The following is a 26821-nucleotide window of genomic DNA, read 5'->3' as shown; positions in this document are numbered from 1 at the left end:
AAGATTTCAGTGGCAGGTGTCCCGAATCAACTCCATTGATAATATATTCTTAACTTATTTTGTATGAATGACATCTCTATGTCCTTCAAATTTTTCATTGCACAAATGTTTTTCTTTGTTTCTGGGATTTTCCTCAGAATATTTGTTCATTACTCAATGTATATCATTAACTTATCTTTATATCTCTATGGTATATGAACTCCCTATTTACTAAGAAACACAAAATAAATTTTCAAGCTTTTGCTCAACAAAATACTAGTCAATACTCACTCAAGGAAGTCATCATCTTTTATCTTCTCCAAAGCTTTCACCACTGCCATTCTAGTGAAAATGGACTGAAAAGAGAAACTTCCGCTATAATTGGTTCTCAGAACCTTAGCATGTGTACAGGATGTGGCAAAATGAAGTACCTCAAGTTCAATTTCAGCACAACATTGCTAACAAGTCACATGACTTAGCAATCAAGTCTAATTCACATTTACTCTGTAATCCAGAAAAATACCTTACTGGGATTTTCAGAGAACACTAATTCTTAGAGACTTTATCTAAAAAAATTCCATTACTGCCTCTATTCCTGGAGTGTTTCACAGGCAACACAATTCACATATAATAAAGATTTAAGTACTTTAATGCAGTCATAACGCCAATTTATTTTCTATTTCTTATCTACAAATAACTTCTATAGTCCTTTCTACAAGTAATTAGGAAGAATAGAATGTTGGCCTTTTTGCAAAAAGGACAGAGTATACACGTGGAGAAGTCATATTACATGTGCATGGAGCTTTGGTGAGACTGCACCTGGAGTACTGCATATTGTTTTGGTCTCCTTATTAATGGAGGAATTTCTTTTCATACTTCCTTACTGTAGCTCTCACTACTTGCTCTGCCACATTTTGTGCTCTTTGTACCTCTCACAATCATCAGGTCTCCTGCTAGTTTTTATACTTCTGTATGCTTTTCCATTCAGTTTCTAACCATCTTTAGACACCGGTGCTATTTTTTGGCTAAACTAAAGCACTTGCCTCTTGGGAGGTGTAAACTAGTCCTCTTCAAAAACTACACTGAATTGCTGGTTCACTCCTATTTTTGGCAAACAATTAAATGCACTTTCAAAATTGTCCACCTTCCAATCTAGTATCTTTGTCTCTCTTTTTATACATTATGAGGAGGTAATAACCATAACCAAATTAAATGTCAGGAAGGTTGTTTATCAAATAAATTTAGAGCCATGGAAATTTCCTGTACCATTACTACTGTTACCCTTTCTGCACTAGAGTGACATAAAAATTTTACCTGCTTGTTTTTTGTTGGTCTGAAGCAGTCACGACACACTGTGGCCCTAGATTATTAACAAATAGCACAATTAAGAAAATTCTAAGAATGTTACAGTTTTAAAGTTTGTTCTTAAATTTTTACTCTATAATACATAAAGAAGATGTACAAAACTCAAAAGCCAGAACAAAAAAAATCACAAAGTCACTAATATTAGATAGTGGGCTTCGTCTATACTTCTCTCCCTTGAGATGAGTGACAGACTTAACAGCAAATGCGGCATGATACAAAAAGCCTGTCAGTAGGAGTAATTATTGTTATCTACATAGAAGGAAACAAAGCTAGTCCTCAACAAAGACAGAGAGGCAACAGCTGTAATATGTAATTAATCCTTCAGACACATATTCATATTCCTACACTCAGTACACAGGACAAGAAAATATTTTGTAGAAATTGCTTTTAGAATTGATTATCCCACATTCATGGTAGGACTGATTTATTTTGGAGGGAAGGAGCCACATCATACCCAGCAATGATTAGAATGTGGGTCCACCTCAGACGAGCACAGGAAGTGAATGGCTACTCTGAATCATGATAGAAACTGTGTCTCCTGATATTTGGTGTGGTTGGCAGTAACATCACCAATGTCCAGCAGAGGATCACAGGGAAGGACTGCGCAGTTCTCCATCCCACTCATCTGGTTATGATTCCCAAAGTGTTGACTAAGTTGACTTTTAGGTTCCCTGCTGCTATTTAGATAACTATCCTGAAGGTTGCTTGTGGCAAATGGAGAGGCTCTCATGAAGATAAACGGTAACAACACATGTGAATGCATGCACTTCAATTTTGTAGTATGGAAACCAAAATTATTTCAAGATAAAATGACTGAAATGGCACACTTTAGTCATCTCAGGGTACTCTGGGTAATCATTCATTCTCCACTGGTAATGTGAAGCTTCCCCTGGAATCAGCATCTGTGAGCTTCTTCCGCACCACACATTCAATGAGACAATTTATGTTTTATTTGGATGTTCTAGTCTGGGAGGGAGAAGAAAGTAAATTATGATTACAGTCAGGTATATCTGTCCTACTGCAAAATAGAATTCTGATAATCAAAGAGGAAATTACTGTTTTTTTTAAAATAATTAATTTGTTGGATCATGGGCATCACTGGTATTTCATGCCCATTTCAAAACGTTCTTGAGATGTTGTTATAACACCTTAAATCACACTTCTCCCACTGGTATACGTACTGCTGACAATTCCAGGATACGGACTCACTGATGATGAGGCAACAGTGAAATATTTTTGAGTTAGGATGGCATGTGGCTCAGATGTGAACCTGCAGATGGTAGTGTTCTTAAGCACTACTTCATAACATTGCAGGTGGCACCCATGATCACTTAACTAATTAACCAGTGAACTAATAGGATGCTAATTAGCTGGGTTAGTTTCTCCTGTTTTTTTGCCAGCAGTGTTCCACCTTGTTGGGTAGATACCAATGGAACAGCTTGGCTTGAGGTGAGCTTAGAATTCTGGACAGAAGTTCTTCGGCCCTACAGCTAACACATTGACTGGTCACATAACCTTTGTTGTATCCAGTGAGCTCAGCCTTTTCTGGTATCATGTGGAATGAACTGAACTAGTTGAAGACTGGTTGCCATGAAAGTGAAGACCTTAGGATGAAGCCAAGATGGATCATCTGCTTGACATATCTGGCTGAATGTGGTCAAAAGTGCTTCAGCTTCATCTTTGGGACCCATGTACCAGGCCCTGTCATTGTTGATGATGGGGTGTTGTTGGAGTTATTCTTCATTAGCTGTTTAATTGTCCTCTGCCATTTAAGATCAGACTTTTGATTTGATATGTTGGATGGTGAGATCTATTGCATATTGTTTAGCATGCATGTAATCCTATGATGAAGCTTTACCAGATGCTGCTCCTGTCATACCCTGCACTCCTTAAGAAACCATTGAGGAATTGGTGGGGAGGCAAGTACCTGAAACATTACAGTCACAAGAGATTTCAGATGCTGGAGTCTGGAACAAAAAATAATCTGCTGGAAGAACTCAGGTAGGTCAAGCAACATCTGTGGAGGCAAAGGGATGGCTGACATCTCAGGTCGAGACCTGCATCAGGAAACATTAACTCTTTTTTTTGCCTCCACAGATGCTGCATGACCTGCTGAGTGTTCCTTGCACCTTCTATTTTATTTCAGATTCCCAGCATTTCTAGTATTTTGCTTTAAAATACCTGAAGGCTGAGATGGGCAAATGGAAGAGAGGAAATTTATGTGGAATGTTAGAAGCAGCACAAAATAGCTGAAGTGAGCAGCCTGTTCTGTGACTATAATGTTCTATGTGACTTCCATCAGCTGTTATCATGCATGTACAAAAGCATATTATTGGTTCATGCAGGTGAGTACTTTATATAGGGGAGAAACAGAATTTAATGCACAGAAATCAATTATCATCAAGGTATTAGGTTTTCAACATAAAAATTCATGCAGCATTTGCACTGCATGATATAAGTATTAGGATATTTGTTAATTTATACACCAGGGTCTCCTGCCAACTAAGGTGGTGTCAATTATGAATTTACACTATCAGGAGTAATTGTATTTAACTACAAGACAAAGAATTGTCATGTTAATCAATATAAAATATACAGGTTCAAATCAAAACAGTAGTGAACATCACTATAGCCTCGATAACATTTGCCAGAGATTTGTTTACTCTTAAATGTGACATTGGGGAAAAGGTGTTTTTCTTTGTCAGTCTTGCTTGTTCAATCACCCAGTCTCACCAGTGGCCAAATTTCTTTCACTCTTCCCATCTGCCTTAAATCAAACTACAAAATAATCTTATGCTAATTTCTATCCGAGGATGGACTTCTGTGGTGTGAGCTTGTGGTTACTCACATCAACCTTATGACTGCCTAAAATCATTTCATTCCTTTCTAATTGAAAGCATGTCCATTACAGTATATTTAAACATTTCCTTTAAAAAATAAACTTATACAATCCAACAACAAGAAAGCCATGGCAGTAAAAGTCATGGTTCTTAACATGCACCGCTGAAACTTTAAACAAGAAAGTGTCATTTATCTTACACAGATTACTGGAGTGTAAGTTTGCTGTTGGGTTAAATTATATAAATAAATATAAAATTCATGTGTTGAACAACATGCAAGAAAAATGATAAATAAGGCAACTTACAGAAAATGGCAATCCCCATCTGTTTCAGGATGAGCAAAGACCACACTCACTTCAAATAAACTCTAATTATTGAAACAAACAAGTTGACCTTAAGCATACAAGATAATCCTTATAACCTAACAAAGTCTTATCATCATTTCAACACAATAATTATTAATCAAAAACAAAACAAAACCAATTTAGTTTTAATTTTAAAATATTACTAATTGCGTAGATTATATTTACACTTATTTCCCTTGAAAAATTAAATAGCTCCTTGGTATTCTTTACCATTAATGAGATCTTAGTCCTCAGCAAGTCAATCAAATTTAATATTTCAATGACTCAAGTTCAGCTGTTCTACTTTCATTACATATTTCACTGCATTTTCACATTCTAACACATTAAACTTGAAGCATTGCCAAAGACGATGACAATTTAGAAATTAGAATATTACCTTCGCATCTACAGGAACACCCAGTTTTTCGGAAAGCAGAGGGTGGGTTATCCACTTGTAAACCTCTTTAAGTTGTAAAATATCACCTTTCGTTAAAAAACTTCCTTGTTGTCTGTCAAACACAGAGAACATGATGCTGGAATCTCACCCAAATCTTGTTAATTATATTGTTAAAGGTCAAAAAGCATGAAATGAGCAGAGTTACGAGAGAGTTTGGAAAACTGAGATCACATGGCTCAGCTGCTCTTAAGAACTGCAACATCAAGCCCGATCATATAAAAACTGGTGCAAATATCTTAAGGCAAGATCTTATGAATAAAACTGAAGTGATAATTAGACAGCCAAATCTTGCAGAGTAAAATCAGCCTCAGATTATAACCAAAAAAGGTAGCCAATTTCAACTCAGAAATATCAACGTCTAATATTTCAAATTACAGAGATGATATAGTATATGACAAGGATGGCACTAACAATTATAATACACTCAAAAATTCTGACAAACGTGATGAGAAATGTTAAAATGTTGAGTAAAAATGGATAAGCTAATTTTTTTCATTCCCTCTCCCTCATACCTCTGGTAAATAGGTGACAGACACTCAAGTAAAGCAATCAATAATATGACAGTTAAGAAGTGTAACTAAGGCATGCATGTTATGACTAAAGAAAAAGTCTTTGGGAAAAAAAGCAGCCAGCAATGAATAGCTAATATATAGGAAATGGGATTTAATTGGTGTTTTGCTGCTCTGTTCTATTCTTTCGAAAAGAATCTTTACTGGTTGCTTGAAAAGATTAACTAATTTATATTGTCTGCAACAGAGTTGTATATAGTCCATAGAAAGGGACTTTCACACTGACATTAGACTAGCTTGGTACTTAAAGATCAACATTCTTGAGTAATTAAAGTTGGATTCTTTACCCTGGTAATAGACCTGAATATCTGTGGTTCAACAATAAATACAGGAGAAGATAAACCGAATACATTGTGTATAAAATTATCAATCAATGGGCTTGAAAAAGTAAATTAGTTTATTTGCTGCACATGTTCTCATTAATATCCTCACAGGTTGGTTGCCAGTATTGTTTGGAAAGTTTACACCAGCTTGAAATAAAAACCTGCAGACGCTGCAAATCAGAAACAAAAACAGGTCACAATCCTAGAATGTTGACTCTGTTTCGCTCTCCACAGATGTGACCTGAACTGCTGAGTGTTTCCAGCATTTCTTGATGTTGTTTTAAAATAGCTTGGCAGGAGGATAGAAAGCTGAGCGAAGATTCAGGAGGGAGAAACACGGAAATGGAAATAGAAGTCAATTATAAGGTTGAAAAGGCAGAGAAAACAAAGTCTAAAAAAATTAACAAAAAGGTTTAGCTGGGCTTAATGGTGTATATACCCAAATGCAATGAAATTATTTAATAAGGCAGATGAGTTAAGGGCACTGACAGATGTGTGAAAGAATAATACCTAAGTTAATTCTGGCACAAAGCTTAAAGGAGGTGGAACTGGTAGCTTAACTGTCTTGGTTACGTAGTTCTCAGGTGAGAGAATAAAGGGGTTGTGGGGGGGTTTAAAAATGGAGTGGGGTGACAATATTGGTTAAATAAAGCATCAAAGCTGTGAGAAGGGATGATGTTAGAAGAGTCATCCAGGTTGAACTAAAGAATGAGAAAAGGGCAAGTAGACTGTTGGGAGTATATCATAAACTTCCAAACAGTCCAAGGAAGATAAAAGACCAAAATCATCAGTAAACCTTAGCCACTTGCAGGAGCACCAGGGCAATTTCAGTAGACTGGGAAGTGATTTTGCAAAAGTGCACTGGAGCGGCTACTTGAAGGTAAATCGCTCTCAGAGCAATGGGAAATAGATAAGAAAGCAATTCAAAGGGTTCAGGATAAACATTTTCCCACAAAGATAAGAATAAAGAGCACCCTGGACAACCATGTGCATTGAGGGAGGATAAGACACGGAAAAAAAAAGCTTATTTTGGGATATGAGAGCTTGATACAGCAGAAGACCTGGAAGAGTATAGAATAGAGGAGTGAAATTAAAAGGGAAAGCGAAGAAATATATGAAAAAGTACTGGCAAGATCAACCAAAACGAGAACTCTGTTTCTCTTCACAGAAACTGCTTGATCTAAAGACTACTTCCAAAATTTTCTTAGTTTATTCCATATTACCAGCACCTGCAGTTCTTTACTTTTCAGATGAATACGGTCAGTATTCGTCTACGTGGATTTTACCTAGATTTTGACAAGGGACCACATGGAAAAAAAGTTAAAAATCAATGGGACCAATTAACTGTGGCAAATTGGATCTGAAATTGGCTCAGGATGCAAAGGGCTAAGGTTGATGGCTGTTTTGTGACTGGCAGGCTGTTACCAGTGGTGTGCCACAGGTCTCAGCAGTCAGTCCCTTTCATGATTCACTTAAGTGTAGGAGGCATGATACAAAAACAGACTGTGTGATTACCAGTCAGAAGGAAAACTTTAGACTGCCAGAAGATACAAATGGTCTGGTCAGTCTGTGGCAAATGGAAACTAATCCAGAGAAGTGCAAGTATTGCAGTGGGGGTGTTCAACAAGACATAAAAACACGGAGGGAGGTGGAAGAACTAAGAGACCTTGTAATGTACACCAACAGATCCTGTAAAGTAGCAGTATAGATCAACAAGCTGGTTAAAAAGGCATATGTGATGTTTTCCTTTATTAGTTAAGGCACAGAATATAAGAGCAGGGAGGTTATGCTAAAACTAAATACAATACTTGCTAGAAATGACAGAGTTATAGTAACCACGTTACAGGAAAGATGTACATGAATGTTGCCACGACAGGAAAATTGTAACTATCAGGAAAGGTTGGTTGAGGTAGGGTTGTTTTCTTTGGAAGAGGCAGAGGAGAGACTTAATTCAGGTGTGTATAAAATTATGAGTGGCCAAGACAGAGTAAATAGGAAGGACCTATTTATCTTCACAGAGGGGTTAAAAACAAGGGACATAGATTTAAAGAAATCTGTAGATCAGAAGGGAGATGAGAGCAGTAGGGCTCTGGAACTCATTATCTGAAGGACTAAAGAGGGAGAAATCCACATTTAAACAGTGCTTGGATGTGCCTTTGAAGACTTGGGATCTATAAGGTTATGGACTAAGTACTGGAAGGCGGGATTAGGTTGTATTGCTCTATTCTGACCAACACAAATACAATGGGCCCAATGACATTTTCCGTGCTGTAGATTTTCTACGATTCACTTGTATTCCCTCATTGCTTTTTTTTTAAAAAAGAAAGAAAGTCTGTTGGATTCTCCATTTCCATAGAACCATTGGCATCTCTTGTGGGGCAGAGGTGATCTGCACAAGAGGTACAGGTTACAATTGAACTGGAGGAGGGCCAACATTCTTGCAGGGAGGTTTGCAAAGTACTACTCAGGAGTGTTTAAGCTAGTCTGGCGGGGGGTGGGACCCAAAATAGTAGCGTGTCAGGTAAGAAAGCCCTTTTGCCCAGCATCCCTCCCTTATTTAGTTCCACTTATCACCTTCCTTTCTTATCCAATTCCATAATCTGCTGCGCTTTGTTTCCACTCCACCCCTCCCTCCCCCACTTGGTTCTATCTGCCCATCAACCCCTCCTCACCTGGATCCATCTGTTGCTTGCCAACTCCTCCTCACCTCTTTATACTGGCTACCTCCCCTTTACACTCTCAGTCTTAATGCAGGGTCTCAACCTGAAACGTCGACTATCCCTTTGCCTCCACAGATACTGCCTGACCCACTAAATTCCTCCACCAAGACACAAGAGATTCTACAGGTGCTGCATTCTGGAGCAACACACATAAAATGCAGAAGGAACTCAGCAGGTCAAGCAGCATCTGTGGAGGGAAATAAACAGTCGACGTTTCGGGTCGAGTCCCTTCATCAGGACTGGAAAGGAAAAGGGCTGAAGCCAGAATAAGAAGGCTGGGGGGGAGGGGGAGGAGCACAGGCTGGCAGGTAATAGGTGAGTCCAGGTGAGGGGGGAAGGTAGTTGGGTGGGGAGGGGGGGATGAAAGGGAGTGATGTAAGAAGCTGAGAGGTGATGGGCAGAAGAGGCAAAGGGCTGAAGGAGGAGGAATCTGGTAGGACAGGGCAGTGGACCAGGGAATAAAGGGAAGGAGGTGGGCAATAGATGGGCAGGACATGATGATGGGGGAGGGGAAAGGGGTGAGAGGGACACAGCACAGGAATGAGGGAAGACGGGGGGTCGGGGGGGGGTGGTTACTGGAAGTTAGAGAAATTGATGTTGCAGCATCAGGTTGGAAACCACCAAGGCGGAATATGAGGTGTTGTTCCTCCAACCAGCGTCTGGCCTCAATGTGGCAGTAGAGGAGGCCGTGGATAGACACGTCAGTATGGGAGTGGGATATGGAATTGAAGTGGCTGGCCACTGGGAGATCCTTGCTTTTGCAGCAGACGGAGTGAAGGTGCTCGACAAAGCAGTCGCCAAACTGCATCGGGTCTCACCGATGTACAGGAGGCCGGACCGGGAGCACCGGATGCAATAAATGATACCCTCAGATTCACATGTGAAGCGCTGCCTCCACCAATTTATTTGCTCCAGATCCTAGCATCTGCAGTCTTGTGTCTTACTTTCTTTCTCATCAATTCTTCCCAGCTTCTGAGACGGCAGGAAAAGTGACAGGGTCAGGTGCAAGCCCACTTTATTTCAAGCAATTGCAAACATTTATTTTTCCCCAATTACACAAGGATTATGCAATGCTTAAGCCTTTCTATCCTACGTGATTAGTTAAAAGCAATATTATAATATTGTAGAGTCATTTTATGCACCAGAATTGATTTAAAAAAAATCAGTTGTCTGCCAAATTCCATTTTTACCAGTTTACATGATTAGATATTAGAAACACCAGATTAGCAAGTGCAAGGTAGGTGTATTGAATATAAAAGTCAAACAAAATTAATAAACGGTGAAAAATAAAATAACAATATTTTATAAAGTAGAATTTAACAAAAGGTTCAGGCAGTTTTTAAATTAAATTAGTTGAAAATGAAAGCAGTGGCAGATACTGTGATTAGTTAATTGCAAAACATGTAAAAACAAAAATTCCCTGCAATGACTACTTACCCTGCTTCCTGTTTTACCAGCAACCAAGTGGCATGCTATTAGGTATGTGACCACACCCAAAGATAAAAGAAAAAAAGCATAAACAATTAAAATGAGGTAACATTTCCTGTCTTCTGTGATTAATTGTCTAAGCACATCACAAGAGATAATGTTGCAGTCTTCTGAAGGTACAGCCCATCTGACAAAGCACGTAATAAAAGTGAGGAAGTGAACACAACATTTGTTTTGCAGCAGTTTAAATCCCACAACCAGCTCTTACAAGAAGTTTAGAAATCCCCTTTACATTACACAGACTTGGTCAATGTTTTTTTTAGAATGTTTACAGTTCTAGCTACAACTACCAATTTTTTGAAAGCATTCTTTTGTGAACATGTGAAAAATTGCTGTTAGCATAATTTTTTCTCTTCTCACAGAAGAATAATTTCAGTGATTGGATTCTGGAACACTTATGTTTTTTCCACATAGAGCACTCACTGTCAGCATTAAGGAACTTCAGGTTGGGGGCAAGATAGCTAGGTATAGAGCAAAACTCTTTTTCGTCTACCCCAACTGTATACCTAATGACAGACAAGCATAGCCTGGTATATGACCATTTCTATTTTCCACTGCAACTATACTTTGAGATCTAAGTGGGACTTTAAACCTCTGCTGAATTCAGTATGGTTTTGTATTGAGAATTAAGAAGTGGACTGAAATGAAAGTAACTTTCATTTAGGATCCTGGTTGAAGGAGCAAAGCTTCATACCACTGGTAAGATGCTAGATTCAAACCCAGGATCAAAACTGAGTCCTTCCATCACAGCACACTGCTGACAGATGGAGTGTTCAGGACAAACAGTAAAAATATCTAAGCATACATTATTGAAAACTTTTATCCTTACCACTCTGAAGCTCTTAAAATTATTTTCCCCAATTAACAGCATATCATACCAGTACTCCAGTGACGCAACACAGACTTGAAAGCTGAACTTCTCATGTACTGTACAAGCTCTATTATGGAAGTTGATAGAAGTGTATTGAACTGTCGTTTGCTACTTCTCGACAAGAGATAGAAGGATCATAGATTAATGGCTCTTAACCAAATGAATGAAATGCAGAGGGATCTCGGTATTCTAGTGTATGAATCACATAAAGTTAGCAGGCAGGTGCAGCAAATAGTAGGAAGGTGAATGGCATTTGCCCTTTTATTGCAAAGGGTTTGCTGTTTAGATATAGGGAAATATGGTTATAATTGTACAGGACATTGGTGAGGCATGCCTGGAGTATTGTGCATAGTTTTATTCCTCCTTTCAAGAAGGGATATGTTAACATTGGCGGTAGTTCAAAGAGATTCACTAAACTAAATCCAGAGATGAGAGGGAGGTCCTATCAGAAGTGGCTAAAGAAGCTGGATCTGTATTCTCTGGAGTTCAGAAGAATCAGGGGTGATCTTATTGAAACACATTGGATCTTAAGAGGGCAGGACAGGGTAGATGTTAAAATCTTTCCACTAGTGGGAGAGTCTTGAGCAAGGGGAAATAGTTAAAAGAAAAGAACGGGAATTTCTTGTCTGGGATTCTCCACTCCAGAGGGTTGTGGAGGTTAGATCATTGTAAGGAGAAGTAGATACATTTTTGAAAGATCAAGGAATTCAGGGTTATAAAGAGAGCAGAGGTTTGGAGCAAATCAGCCATCATCAAATTCAGTAGCAGTGCAGGCTTGAGGGGCTGGGTGGCCTCTTCCTGCTCCTACTTCCTTGTGTTACCACCTCTGCATTTTCAAGTGGAACTCTGGACTCCATCATAATATCAACAGAGCGCAGAAACATGTGAATATCACAAGTCTGTTTCATGATGAGAATATTATGATGTGTTTTGAGGAAGAGGGATGAGGAAAAGAAGCTCCAAATGGGGTTAAAATTGGTTTCATTACAATTGTAAAAGGAAAAGTTGTTGAGGAAACAAAGAACATAAGATCAAATAAAGAAAACCTTAGTTAGGAGTGCTATTTTGTTACCTCTGATGTCCCTCAAGGATTTCTCCTTACCACTTCCATCACCACCCCCTATGTTTTGTCTGCCTGCTGCCACTCAACGTCAGCCACTGTTAGGTAGTATTTGTAATAGAGTTATACAGCACAGAAACAGGCCCAACGGCACAACTTGTCCATACCAACCGAGCTGTCTTCTTGAGTTCGTCCCATTTCCCCACCTTTGGCCCATATCCCTGTAGACCTTTCCTATCCATGTACTATATGCCGGTTATACCTAGTTCCATGTTACCACCACCTCTCTTGGCCATTTGTCCAACAAACAGTACTGAATGAGCAGAAATGACTGAAACTATGGTCTACTTCTGTAACAGCCAATATTCCCATGTCACTGGCTCAAGACCTTTCCATGGGAAGTATCTGAAAATGAACTGGTCTCTTCACAGCCTTGGTGTTATTTCTGGCCTCAGCAAGCCAACCTTTCATTGTTCAACCACTTGTAAACTTGCAGTCGCTCAAAATGCTGTTGCTTGTTTCCTGACTCACAGTAAGTACTATTTACCCACTAGCCCTCTGTGTGCTGATCTACATTAGAAGACAAGAACTAGCAGCAGGAGGTTATTTGGCTCCTCATCGAATGGGAGAGCAGGCATAAGATCACAGCTGAACTTTTACCTCCACGATTGCCTTAATAGATCCAATAGATCTGTAAATCTCTTGATCTCTAGTTAAGGTTGCTGGTTAAATAGGCACTATCAAATACCTAAACCTCTCCACATCCCTTTCATTTTTTTTAATACGATCTTCAAAATCTAACTACTTCATCATGCTTTTAGTTATCTGTCCTTGCATCTCCCTGCGGCGCAGCACCAAGTTTTGTTTGATAACTGTCTTATGAAGTTCCCTGGGATATTTTGACATTTAAAGACACCGTATAAATATAGATTTCTGTAACTACGGATAAAGGCAATTTAAGAAACAGCTATCAGAAGCCCACAAAGTTAAATGAATAGTATATTTATACAAAAGGCTCATTTTAAACAGAACTGTGTAGTTAGAATAGTTAAATTCAATAGGATAAGTTCAGTCAACCATAAGTAATGACAGTTTCAAACGACAAGCATGTGCATCAGTACAACGGAGTAGTCTTCCTTCTACTGGAAAATCCTGGTATTACACCTCATGTGGTTTTACAACCCATGAGGCTCTTGATTACTCTAATTTTACTAATAAATAATTGAATAAGGTAAAACCTGTTTATGAATAGCACTGGTACTATAAAACCAAAATGAGAAAAAATGTGTAAAAATAAATCTCCAGTAATGGATAGGATTATCCCATTAAGCTGGAAGGTAATTCAGGATGCAAAAATCATTTCTCACACTCAAAAGCAAATTAGATGGACTTTTCTGCCTCCACAAAAATAAAATTTTTAGTACACAATCCACGAATAATTAGACACAGGAGGTTGAAGCATGCTTTGAAGGAAAATGGTGATTATAGTCCTATAGTTCCAAGGCTTTTCACCAGTTTATAGTCAATAGAAATCTGTAGCTGCCTAGAGTCAGTGACTGCTTTGAGATACAATCTCAGGGAATTGTATAAGGGCATCTCTTGGTAGGTTACAGTGTTGTAGGGTATTCATGTGCAATTATGTGATATTTTGTTTGTATTTATTACCTTACAGATATATTATGATTGGAGTGCCTAGGACAAAGCTGCTTTTAATTCACTAAAAATGGAAGTATGTAAATGAGCAAGTTGCAATATGACTTCAGGCAGGTGCACACACTGAGCGTTTCACACAGCTTTGCCAGAAAACTGCTGAAATCAGTCTTATGGTGATCAAACACGGCCACGTCTTGAGAAACTGGAGCATCTACAGGAAACCCACACAGTCACAGGGAAAACATGCAAACTCCACACAGACAGCACCAGAGGCCAAGACTGCACCCAGGTTGCTGGAGCTGTGAGGAAGCAGCACTAATTGCTTTGCCACTGTGCCATATGTGGAATGGAATAAGTGACAGTAAAGATGTTGGCCTAAGCATGGCTTCAATTTGTTTCTGATTTTGTATGAGGGATAACAGAAAAAAAACAAAACATTTTTTTTGTTTTCTTTCTCCCCCCCCCCCCCCCAAGTGAATCCAATACAATAAGAGGCATTTAGACAGGCACATGAACTGCCAGGGAATGTCAGGATGTGCATTTAAATTGGCATCATGGTGGGCACATGCATTGTGGGATGAAGGGCCTGATCATGTGCTGTACTCTTCTATGTTCTATGTTCAATTGGATCAGCCCACTCTCAGTGCCACAAAGAAACCTTTATACTAGTCCCATATCCCAGAACAACTCTCAATGATACATTTGGAGCTGCTCCAAAAACCAAAATTCCTTTCACATTATCAAATATAGTAGATCTAATTACTGACTGCCATATATTATTTACCAATGGTTTTTGTGTTTAGGGCCTGAAAATTATTGAAATAAATTAGATACAAGGATAAAGAAATGGTAATAACTGAAGTCACATATTTATAATCTGCATCATGGAATTCAGTCTCTATAACAGCAATAAAAACACAGGAATCTCAAGAATTAAAATCAGAATTCAATTTTCTCTTTAGTCACAATTAAGACAATGGCCCGGGTAACTGTATTACAAAGCACAAAATTCAGAAAACTGCTGAGGCCAGAAATCTGAAATAAAAACAGAAAATGCTTGAGGCATAGATAGAGTAGACAGCCGGTATCTTTCTAGGGTCGAAATGTTTAATAATAGAAGCATGCACTTAAGGTGAGAGAGAGAGAAAGTTTAAAGGAGATGTGCGGGGCAAATTGTTTTTTGAAAACAGAGTGGTGGGTGCCTGGAATGCACTGCCAGGGGTGGTGGTGGATGCAGATATGATAGAGGTGTTTAAGAGGCTCTTATATAGGCACATGAATATGCAGAGAATGGAGGGATATGGGCCACATGCAGACAGAAGGGATTTGGTGTCATTAGCTTAATTACTTCAGCATAACATCATGGGCCAAAGGACCTGCTCCTGTGCTATACTGTTGTATATGTAGCATGATCTCCAAGGTCCATGATCATTTTTAAATCTGTTTGTCCATACTAGGTTTCACATTTGTTAAATCAGCATGCACTTTGTCCCTCTGAAAGTATAGGGATAGTTGCCACATGAAAATTCACACCAGGATAAGAGCAACTGTCCATGACCGAGGTCAAAACATTTTGCTATAGTTTAATCCAAATTTGCATCTGACGGAAGCAATGCTCAGTTCTGACACAAGGGCACAGCAGTAAACCAGCACATTCCTTTGTGTAGGCATTGTGTGCTTTGCCGGGAAAAAGAAAAAGAAAATTCAACAAAATTTAAACCTGGCAATTATCAGCAGGAAACACTTATAAAACTACATATATTCAATGAAGATCAGTTATTAACAAATTGTAGTTTTAAATGTGTTCCATTTTCTGATTTGATCATATTTACTTCAGTAGCAATAAAGTTCAACAGCTGGAGGTGAAAGGACATGAGAAACCGGAATGTCATTTGGTAAATTTAGTTCCAAGTCATTTGTTGTTCAAAAGCTGGGAAGGAGACAAGTCAATATACTATTGTCTTTACTTCTATAAAACCTCTAAACAACATGGGATGAAATCAGAAAACATGAAGAAAACAGAAGGTCATAGTTTAGCAAAACAGACAGTGATTGATAATAGATCAATGCAAGGAAAGACAGATACAGATTTTGTAATTCATCAAGAGAAGCAAAATGTTAAGGTACATTTCATGCAACAAAAAAAAAATTCAGTATGTTTAAAAAATGAGATACTGGAATACTCACCTCTCTGACTAAGAGCTGTGGTGGCAGTGAAACTGAAAATACAAGACTGCTAAAATGATAACCAGCAGATTCCACTTTACCACACACCTGAAAAACAAGGCAAAATTTCCATTCATAACAGAACATGGATTTAAACAATGAAAACTGAAGTGTAGCTACTTATGAATCACTTTCATAAAGAAGCTACTCCAGTTTAACTTACAGTGTTTTACAGTCAGTGTGTACACTGAAAAAAAATTGTTATTGCTTCCCTGGTACAGACGTATCATACAATTTCCAATGTCATGTATTTTTAACAATGTGAATGTTTAAAAAAATGACTAGATTATTTCCAATACTTGTGATCAATTTAGGAGATGGAGGTCCCTTAAGTTCAATACCATTAAGTAGCATTGTTTATGCAGACATTTCTAAAAAAAAAGCATTGTTAATGGCCCAAAATCAGGCTTCAAATCATTGTGTGGCCATGATAAAATAACACACAAATTAGATTCAGGAAGAGTATTTGCCTAGGGAGCATTTACACAGTTGATTTTCTTTAGATACGTACTTGGAGTTTACTTTAATTGCTATCTGCTATGTTACATAGAAACCAAGTCTTGAGACTGAGCCTGGTTGGAAATATTGCAGAGCTGGAAGTATGCCATCTTTATAATGGGAAAGATTTGAAGTCTGAAACCAAATTCAAAGTCAAAAGAGCATTAGGAAGAGATAACATTTGGTTGTGGCAGAAAATGTGGGCTGGGGAAGCAGACAGAAGTGTTGCAAGGTCATATAGTTGGTTGCAGGAGCAATTGGTATTGCCAATTTTAAGTTGAGAACATCATGGCTTATCCAAGACTGAAATTTAGATACATTGCTTGAAAGCCATAGGACCTATCACGAGAGATGAAGACTCAATTTTTAAAATAAAATATTTATTCACTTTTCAGAATGTGGTCATCATCAGCAAGGCCAGTATTTATTGCCCTTCCATTATTGAACTCAAGAGGTTGGTGTTCTAGTATAGTTGCAACATTGGCATCCACCTGAAAATGTGGAAAATTGCTCAGGGAATTTTACAGATGAGAAGTGAGTCACTCCTTTGGGATACAAGTCTCTGACATACATTTCTAGCCACGGTATTTAAGTGAATAGCCCAGTTGAGTTCCTAGTCACTAGTGATTCTCAGGATGTTGGTGGTGTGGAACTCAGCAGTAGTAAAGCCACTGAATATCAGAGGTAGGTGGTACACTCTCTCGTGGAAGTTGTCATTGTCTGGTACTTTTGGCTCAGATCGTCTCATGCCTAAATGTGCCTAGGTCTTTCTTATGAATTGCAAATGGTATTTAACATTATGCAATCATCAGCAAACATCCCCTCTTCTGACCATACGATGGAAGGAAGATTATGCATAAGGCAGTTGAAGATAATTATGCCCAGGATACTAAGCTAAGGAACACAGTGATGGCCTGAGGCTGCAGGGCAAAACAGGACAAATCCAATCCAAGTAATTATCACCCAGTCTACTCATAATCATCAGTGGTGATGGGGCATGTGATTGCCATAACCTGTCTCCTATTTGCTATTTGGGTTTCACCTCTAGGCCTAATAACAGCTTTGAACCAAGCATGGGCCAAACAGCTAAATTTCAGAAGCAAGGCGAGGGTGACTGCCCTTCACGTCAAGCAGCCCTATTAAAAATGAAGTCAACAGCATCATGGGAAAAGCACACCAATAGTTGGAGTCAAACCTTGCAGAAACGGAAATGAATGAAGTTGTAGTTGTGTTTGTTGGAGGTCAATCGTACCAGCCCCAGGGCATCGCTGCAGCAGTTCCTTAGCACAATATCCTAGGCGTGACTATCGTCATCTGTATAGTACATGATCTTCCTTGTGCCGTAAGGTGAGAAGAGGGGATTTTTGCTGATAATAGTGTAGTGTTCAATTCCATTTGCAACTCATCAGAAAGTGAAACAGTTCATCACTGAAGAGGAACTCAAATGGGCCATTCACATAAATACTGTGGCTAGAAATGTAGATCAGAGACTTACATCCCACAGGAAATGACTCAATTCCCATCTCCAAAACCTTTCTTCCATCTACAAGGCACAAATCAAGATTATGATGGAATACTCTCCACTTGTTTGGATCCGTGTAGCTCCAACAACATTCAGGAATCTCAACACCATCCAGAGCAAAGCAGCCTATTAACTGGCGCTCCATCCATTACTCTAAGCCTTTATTCCACCCACTGCTGACACACGGTGGCTGCAATGAGAACAATCTACAAAATGCACTGCATTACTTGCTTAGGTACCCTGCTAGTCTCTCCCAAACCCACGACCTTAACCACTAAGGACAAGGGCAGCAAGCACAAGCAAACACCACCACTTGGTTCCCCTCCAAGTCACACAATACCCCGACTTGGAAAAATATTGCCATTCCTCCTTCAACAGTGGATCTAAATCTTGGAACTGCTGACTCAAAGTTGTGGGCATGGAAGGACGGCAGTGGTTAAAGTAAATGCCCAATCCCAAATGATGATTAAAAACTCTATAAGAGTTTCCGAACCAGCATTATTTGAAAGCCAAATACAATTTATTTCACCTATGTCGCCATTGTACACCTTAAGCATACTACTTGAGCCAACTACATGGCTTATATTTTGAAGAAAGTGAATGCTTTTGCCAGAAGAGCCATTCAATGAATCAAGTGAAGGTAGAGTATCCCATCAGTGACATGCAGGTTCAAGCCAATGTCATATCAAACAGCAATTTCAATGAAATGTTGATTATATCTATCTAATAACAGATTTGATTTTAAAAGTCCATCACAATTAATTTAGGAAGAGAGAGGAGGTCTATTTCTGCTTAAATTTATCAAGAATTTCAATATCCTTCAGTACAGGCTTCAAAAGGTAAAAATGATAGATGAAACCTAGGAAATCATTAACAATAATCATTTTAGATTCAAATCAAATGCTAGTAAAATAAAACTTTTAAAAGAAATTTGATTTAAAACATTTAAAACTTGGTCCAATCCCTCTCAAGACTGCTAGTAAAAAATGTTTCTCCTATTGCACTGGAACTGGGTTGGATCCAGTAAACTTAGACTAACAAAGAAGCTTGAAAGATTTAACCCAGAGGGTTCTGTCTTATATGGGAAAGTATTACATTTCCAATCCTATAAACTACCGATGTAAAATAGGGTCCATGGCGCATTTGCTTTTTCATGTGTACCCAACCTTGGTAACCATTATAGTATCAATGAGCACAGAAAAAAAATACTTGATCCAGATTTTGCAGTGGTAATGAAGGCAAATGAGCAGTGTTTGCCAATATTGCTCTGTCTCACCCACAACTACTTTGGGATTTCCGCACACGTTTGAAAAATCCCAAAAGGTGCCGTCAGTGATCCTGCATAAGCTGTGCAGTGGTCAGACTTCTCCACCACAATCAAATTGAATTCACTTGAACTAGCATGAATTTAAGCCATTTAGAAAATAATCCCACTATCGCTCTTAAAATCTCTAAATGAGTTTTAAAATGGTATACCAAGCTATAATTACTGCATGGCAAGCTATCTGGCCCTAAAAAGCTGATTGTGTGCGTATTATGATTTTCTAACATGAATATACTGAAGTAAGGGATTTTAACATCTTAAATTTTTTTATAGAAAGTCTACTTAACCTTGTATGTTCCAAATTTTGATTAGCACAGCTTTCAAGAAGTTTAAAAAAATTGTTTCCCGGCTTCTCATTAGTGTATAGTTTGTGCAGCATTATTCCACTCAACCATACTCAAGATTGCAAGTGCAAACCTTAAAGATTTTGATCGATGAGTACAAAATTTGTCAGAGTGAGGAATGCAGGGGGAGGGGATCCAGAATGAGAGAGAGGATAGCGAGATGGAGGGTAGAGGACAGGTAGGGACTACACAATTTCGGAACATTAATACAAATGGAGAGAGGAGAAATGGGTTAAAAATCCTATATCTGAATGCACGGAGTGTCAGGAATAAGGTAGGCGAGCTTGAAGCTCAGATACGAATGGGTAAGTATGATGTTGTTGGGATAACGGAGACATGGCTGCAGGGAGATCAGACCTGGGAGATGAATTTTCAAGGGTATACATGCTATCATAAGGACAGGAAGGTGGGCAGAGGGGGTGGGGTGGCCCTGTTGGTGAGGAATGAGATTCAGTCCCTTGCAAAGGGGGACATTGAATCAGGAGAAGTAGAGTCAGTGTGTATAGAACTGAGGAACTGTAAGGGCAAAAAGACCCTAATGGGTGTTATCTACAGGCCTCCGAACAGTGGCATGGATATCGGGTGCAAGCTGAATAGTGAGTTAATGTTGGCATGTGGCAAGGGTAATGTCACAGTAGTTATGGGGGATTTCAATATGCAAGTGGACTGGGAAAATCAGGCTGGTACTGGACCCCGGGAAAGGGAGTTTATTGAGTGCCTCCGGGATGCATTCTTGGAGCAGCTGGTACGAGAGCCGACCAGGGAGAGGGCTATTCTGGATTTAGTGCTGTGTAATGAGCAGGATTTGATAAGAGAACTCGAAGTAAAGGAGCCATTGGGAGGTAGTGACCATAACATGATAAGTTTTTATCTGCAATTGGAGAGGGAAAAGGGCAAATCAGAAGGGTCAATTTTGCAGTTGAACAAAGGAGACTATGGAGCCATGAGGGAGGAGCTGGCTAAAGGTGACTGGGCGGGCATCCTAGCAGAATTGTCAGTGGAACAGCAATGGCAGGTATTCTTGGGAATAATGCACAAGGTGCAGGATCAGTTTATTCCCCAGAGAAGGAAAGACAAAGAGGGGAAAGGGGCCACCGTGGCTGACAAAGGAAGTCAGAGATAGCATTGTGTTAAAAAGGAAGAAGTATGGCAGAGCCAAGCTGAGTGGGAAGATAGAAGATTGGGAAATTTTTAAGGTGCAGCAGAATTTAACTAAAAAGGTAATTCGGGAAGAAAAAATGTGGTACGAAGGCAAGCTAGCCAGGAATATTAAGGAGGATAGCAAAAGCTTTTTTAGGTATGTGAAGGGAAAGAAGTTAGTTAGGAACAATGTTGGGCCCTTGAAGACCGAATCGGGTGAAATTATTACAGGAAACAGGGAGATGGCAGTCGAATTTAATGAGTACTTTGGATCTGTCTTCACGGGGGAAGACGTAAGAAATCTCCCAGAGGTAAGGATGGACAAAAGGCAGAGGTTGACAGAGGAACTGAAGTGGATTGACATTAGGAAAGAAACGGCGATGGGTAGACTAATGGGGCTGAAGACTGACAAATCCCCAGGTCCAGATGGTCTGCATCCCAGGGTACTAAAGGAGGTGGCTCTAGAAATTGTGGATGCATTGGTGATCATTTTCTGATGTTCCTTAGATTCGGGGTCAGTTCCTGAGGATTGGAGAATGGCTAATGTTATCCCACTTTTTAAGAAAGGAGGGAGGGAGAAAATGGGGAACTATCATCCAGTTAGCCTAACATCTGTGGTGGGGAAGATGCTAGAGTCCATTATTAAGGATGAAATAGCGGCATATTTGGATAGCAATGATAGGATTGGGTCGAGTCAACATGGATTTACCAAGGGCAAATCATGCTTGACTAATCTACTGGAGTTTTTTGAGGATGTAACCAGGAAAATAGACAAGGGAGATTCAGTGGATGTTGTATACCTCGACTTTCAGAAGGCATCTGATAAGGTGCCGCACAGGAGATTGGTGGGTAAAATTAGGGCTCATGGAATTGGGGGGTGGGTATTAACGTGGATAGAAAATTGGTTGGCGGATAGGAAACAAAGGGTAGGGGTGAATGGATGTTTCTCAGAACGGCAGGCCGTGACTAGTGGGGTGCCACAGGGCTCGGTGCTGGGACCACAGGTGTTTACGATCTATGTTGATGATTTAGATGAAGGCATTGTGAATAACATTAGCAAGTTTGGTGATGATACAAAGTTGGGTGGCAGTGCGACATCTGCAGAGGAAGTTAGGAGAATTCAAGGTGATTTGGATAGGTTGGGTAAGTGGGCAGATACTTGGCAGATGAAGTTTAATGTGGATAAGTGTGAGGTTATCCACTTTGGGAGCGGGAACAGGAAGGCGGATTATTATCTGAATGGTGTGGAGTTAGGTAAGGGGGAAATACAAAGGGATCTAGGAGTCCTTGTTCATCAGTCACTGAAAGTGAATGAGCAAGTGCAGCAGGCAGTGATGAAGGCTAATGGAATGTTGGCCTGTATTACAAGGGGAATTGAGTACAAAAGCAAAGAGATTCTTTTGCATTTGTACAGGGCCCTGGTGAGACCACTCCTGGAGTATTGTGTACAGTTTTGGTCTCCAGGGTTAAGGAAGGATATCCTGGCTATAGAGGGCGTGCAGCGTAGGTTTACGAGGTTAATTCCGGGGATGTCGGGACTGTCTTATGCTGAGAGGTTGGAGAGACTGGGATTGTACACGCTGGAATTGAGAAGTTTGAGAGGGGATCTGATTGAAACATACAGGATTATTAAGGGATTGGACAAGATAGAGACAGGAAATATGTTCCAGATGTTGGGGAAGTCCAGGACCAGGGGGCATGATTTAAGAATAAGGGCTAGGCCATTTAGGACAGAGGTGAGGAAAACTTCTTCTCCCAGAGGGTTGTGAATTTGTGGAATGCACTGCCTCAGAGGGCAGTGGAGGCCAATTCTCTGGGCACTTTCAAGAAGGAGCTAGATAGGTTTCTTATAGATAGGGGAATCAAGGGATATGGGGACAAGGCAGAAACAGGATATTGATTGTTGAGGATCAGCCATGATCTCAAAATGGTGGTGCAGACTCGAAGGGCCGAATGGTCTACTTCTGCTCCTATTGTCTATTGTCTATTGAATGCCATGTCCTCGCACATTTACCAATTTAGCTAAGGTTTGTACTAATGCAGGTTGCAGACAGGTAACTGCACTAAATTACAATACTCCAATTCACTGAACCAGACAACCTTTCATAACTTACCCATGTAAAGCAGTCTTTTAAACCCTGATAAATTTACCCATCCCACAAGTTGTTAATGCTGAGCTTGCTGCTGGGACATACTGTATGAACAAGTTATCTATTACAGCCATTATGTCACTGAGTAAATGATTATTACAAGTTTTCAGGCTGCAATTAACATCCTTGCTATCAAATCCAACTCAAGCAGAGTTTGGAACATTTATTTTTAGCTATAATTATTCAGGAAGGAGTAAAACATCCATCAATAATTAATCACTGTAAAATCTGTAAAAGAAAATTCACTAAGGTTTGCTGTACTGATCAATCAAATCTAAAAAAGCATCTATACTCCAAATCTAAAGTAACATTTAACTAAGTAATCAGGACATAATATTAATTGGTATATTTTAACGTAGAAAACTAATAGTCATTCATCATCCAATACTCTGAAAATATAATAAGCCCACTAATGACAGAAAATTAGACAAAAACAAATAAGACACTGAATTAATGCATGAACTTGACGTTCTGAAAAATTTAAATTCCCTGCTAATTAGGATAATTTATGACTTACTTAATCATGCAAAACCTGAACTGTAATTATCAGCATCTTACATCTGAAAAGGCTTACACAGGTCATGGCTTAATTTGTGTAACAAAGTTTGGAAAAAATATCGAACATTTTACCTTTTTCACAAAATCTTTTTCACAAAGGTCCTGTAGTACACCCAGACACACTGTGCAAGTTCGAATACCAACATCAGGAACCACATGCTCACTTGATGGCACTTTTGTTGTTCCATTTTTGTCTGAATCCATATCATTATTCTCACAATCCTCCAATTTGATTTTCTTATAAAGTGGTTGATCATTTTCCATTGGTTCAGATTTACATTCATCATCATTTAAGAATTTGTGGAGTTCAATGAACAATTCCTGAAACACAATGATGTGTTTAAGAAGTTACTGTCCATGACTGCCTATATATGGAATTTGGCAAAAAGATATTATTTGTCTGCATATTTACAATGTCATAATTTGATCAGTGGAATAATTTTCACTAATGGAAATTTTTATAATAGTGAAGAACAAATCCGTTCAACAAACAAGACCAAAGTATGCTTTGTTTTTTGAGTGAGATGACATTACAGAGTTACACACAAGCCTGATCTGTTTTATACTGGATCCCGTTCCGCACAATTGCAGAGATGTTGTGACAATGCAATCGTTGTGCGAGCGGAAGGAGGAAATAAAAAAATATACTTTCCACTGGATACTTCTGCTCTCCTTATTCCAAGTGGGCAAGATTAGCAGTAACAAATCTACCAACAAGCTAAATAGGCTTCAGAGGAGCAGTGTGACCATAAGAGGGGAGGGAGGGATTACATTAGCAAGGACCTAAATATCAAGTGTGCAAAGAGGAATCCAACATTTCAAAGAAAAACAGCAAATAACAATTAACAAGTCTCATTTGGAATGTCCACAACTCAGCTGGCACATGCACTGCTACAAAGACAGAGCTTTCACTGTCTAGTTGGCAGTCTCCAAATTTAGCGACAAAGCACAAGGTTTTTGAAGCCTGCTGTTGATGTACAACTCTAATCCAAGTTATTGCAGTTATTACTACAACTCACCTGAATAGCAAACTGAACTGTCAATGAAGGACACAAACTATATTTGAATAAACTCAGGTTATGTGACTAGTCCAGTTAAATTTTTAATCCAATGTCAATTTGAACATCCAAATAAATCAACCTAATCAGCTATATAATTTGCCAGCTCATAATGATAAGTCATAATGAATAATGCGATGCTTTACCACTATCAAAGAATAAAAATCTTAGAATTATATGGCAATTCTAACAACAACAGAACATCTAAAGCACTTTATGTCCAGTGAAGCAATTCTGAAGTGTTACTGGCGTTATGATGTAGTCAATTTGCACACAACAAGCTTTCAAAAACATGATAATGACCAGATAATCTGCTTTATGAATGTTGATGGAGGGATACATTTTGGCCAGAACCCCAGGGATAGATCCCCTGTTCTGCTTCAAAGCAGTGGCTTAGATCCCTTTTGTCCACTCAAGAACAGATGAGGATTCAGTTGAATGCATCAACTGAAAGACAGCACCTCAGAGTGCAGCATTACCCCAGTTCTGTACTAGATAAGATTTCTGTTCTCACATCCCTGGATTGCAACTTGTATGCACAACCTTCAACTCAGAAGTTACAGTCCTACCCACTAAGCCACAGCTGACGGGAGAGGAATAAATTCTAAAACCTAGTCTGGCCTATACGACCCATCCATTATGGTTGATTCGTAAATTGCCCAGCAAGCCAATCAGTTTATAGGCATCAAATGCTTGTCTTACCAAAGATGTCCAGATCCTGAAACACAAACTTTAAATGAAGGTAGAAGCAAAGATATTAAGTGGCAGGTCAAAGGCAGGGTCCAACATCATTTCTACAAAATCCTGATGGCCTACTGAGCTGTCTGCCCCCACCGCCTTCCACTGTTAAGCATCCAGTCACATCCAGAGGTTCTGTTCCTATTCTTGAACTGATTCCACATTTGGCTCTCTGCTCGACATGCTGTGCCTTGATGGTATCATTGGAAAATATGTCAAGTTCCATGTGCACTGACAAAACACAGCTCCAGTTTACCGACACCACTCCTTGTCCCTCTACTGCTTCAAACTTTCCACGCTGCTTCTCTGACATCCAGTATTAGGTGAGCTGATTTCCTAATTATACATTGAGAAGACCAAATTAGTGTTCTTCAGCTCCTGACAAAAACTTGTGTTGGCACAGTCTCAGATTCAACAGTCTGATACCAACCTTGGCATTCTATTTGACTCCGAGCTGCACTTCCAGTCCCATAAGCACTCCATCATCTATTTCCACCTTTGTGATATTTACCTTTATCCACCCTGCGACAGGTTCTCTAAGGTTGCACATTCATCCATGCCTTTATCACTTCCAAACCCTCCATAAACTCGAACTCATCCTAAGCACTGATGCCTTCAATATAACTCACATTATCCCACTTATCCATCCTCAATGATTTGTAGTGTGTCCTGCTCTAGCAAGAGCTTAGTTTTAAAATTCTCATCTTCATGTTCCAATCATTCGATAGCCTTGCTCTCTTTGATACTTATAGCTAGCTCCAATCCTATAACACCAAGATCACCACCAATTTTTGATCTGTAGCACACACCCAATTTAGTAATTGCCTCACTATGGCCACCATTCTATGCCACCAGCTGCCTAGACTGCTCTGGAATTCCTTTTCTAAAATTCCCACATTGCCATCTCTCTCCCTTCATAACTGCCTTTTTCCATGGTCCACATTTTGAAATAGAGCATTTGAATCAGTTGAAACAGGATATGGTAAAGGCAGCACACTCAGAAGAAAGAAGTGACTTTGGACTAGAGTTGTCAACATTGTATTCCAATAAAAAGTGACATCGGTGAGGCCACAGTACTCGCATTGTACAAGAGGAAAACCCCAGGAGCATCGAAGGGCCAAATAGTCTCCTGTAACTGTGAATATTGTACAAATTAAAATCAAATAAGTGAACAAGAAACATGACATTATAATACAGAATCTGCCAGTTACCTATTCTTGAAATCTGACCAAATTTGGGGAATTAAGGGTTATGGGGAAAAGGCAGGTACGTGGATCTGAGTCCATGGCCAGATCAGCCATGATCATATTGAATGGCGGAGCAGGCTCGACGGGCCAGATGGCCTACTCCTGCTCCTATGTCTTATGTTCTTATATTCTTACTTTGAAAGCACTGCAGTACTCAAAATGTATGTTGTCACATTCAGAGGCACATGTTCTAAAATCAACACTCCAGACCATTTAGAGAAAAAAAGCCATGTGTTTCTTTTGAAAAAGGCAGATGTTCAAAACTCCCTCTCAGAGAGCAAGTATTTTCCACTCTCCCAAGACAAGAAGCTGGGCACATTTCTTCCCTGTGCACCCTTGATAAATCA

The 26821-nt window shown here is 39.3% G+C and overlaps 1 protein-coding gene across 6 annotated transcripts in view; it reads right to left on the bottom strand.

Moving 5' to 3' along the window:
* The window catches only part of pus10 (pseudouridine synthase 10), a 48018-nt gene that overhangs the window by 13736 nt on the left and 7461 nt on the right, over positions 1–26821 (bottom strand). For 5 of the 6 annotated variants that reach the window (XM_052011808.1, XM_052011805.1, XM_052011806.1 and 2 more), the window contains 7 exons: positions 23504–23752; positions 15857–15943; positions 10035–10069; positions 4926–5037; positions 4490–4551; positions 1294–1339; positions 271–335 (listed from right to left, as the gene is read on the bottom strand). In XM_052011808.1, the coding sequence (XP_051867768.1) occupies positions 271–335; positions 1294–1339; positions 4490–4551; positions 4926–5037; positions 10035–10069; positions 15857–15943; positions 23504–23752 (656 nt within the window). The remainder of the gene's footprint in view (positions 1–270; positions 336–1293; positions 1340–4489; positions 4552–4925; positions 5038–10034; positions 10070–15856; positions 15944–23503; positions 23753–26821) is intronic. The other variant, XM_052011810.1, reaches the window with a different exon arrangement.

Source organism: Pristis pectinata, chromosome 3, assembly GCF_009764475.1.
Source record: "Pristis pectinata isolate sPriPec2 chromosome 3, sPriPec2.1.pri, whole genome shotgun sequence".
NCBI lineage: Eukaryota > Metazoa > Chordata > Chondrichthyes > Rhinopristiformes > Pristidae > Pristis > Pristis pectinata.
This window is presented reverse-complemented; position numbering and strand designations above follow the sequence as displayed.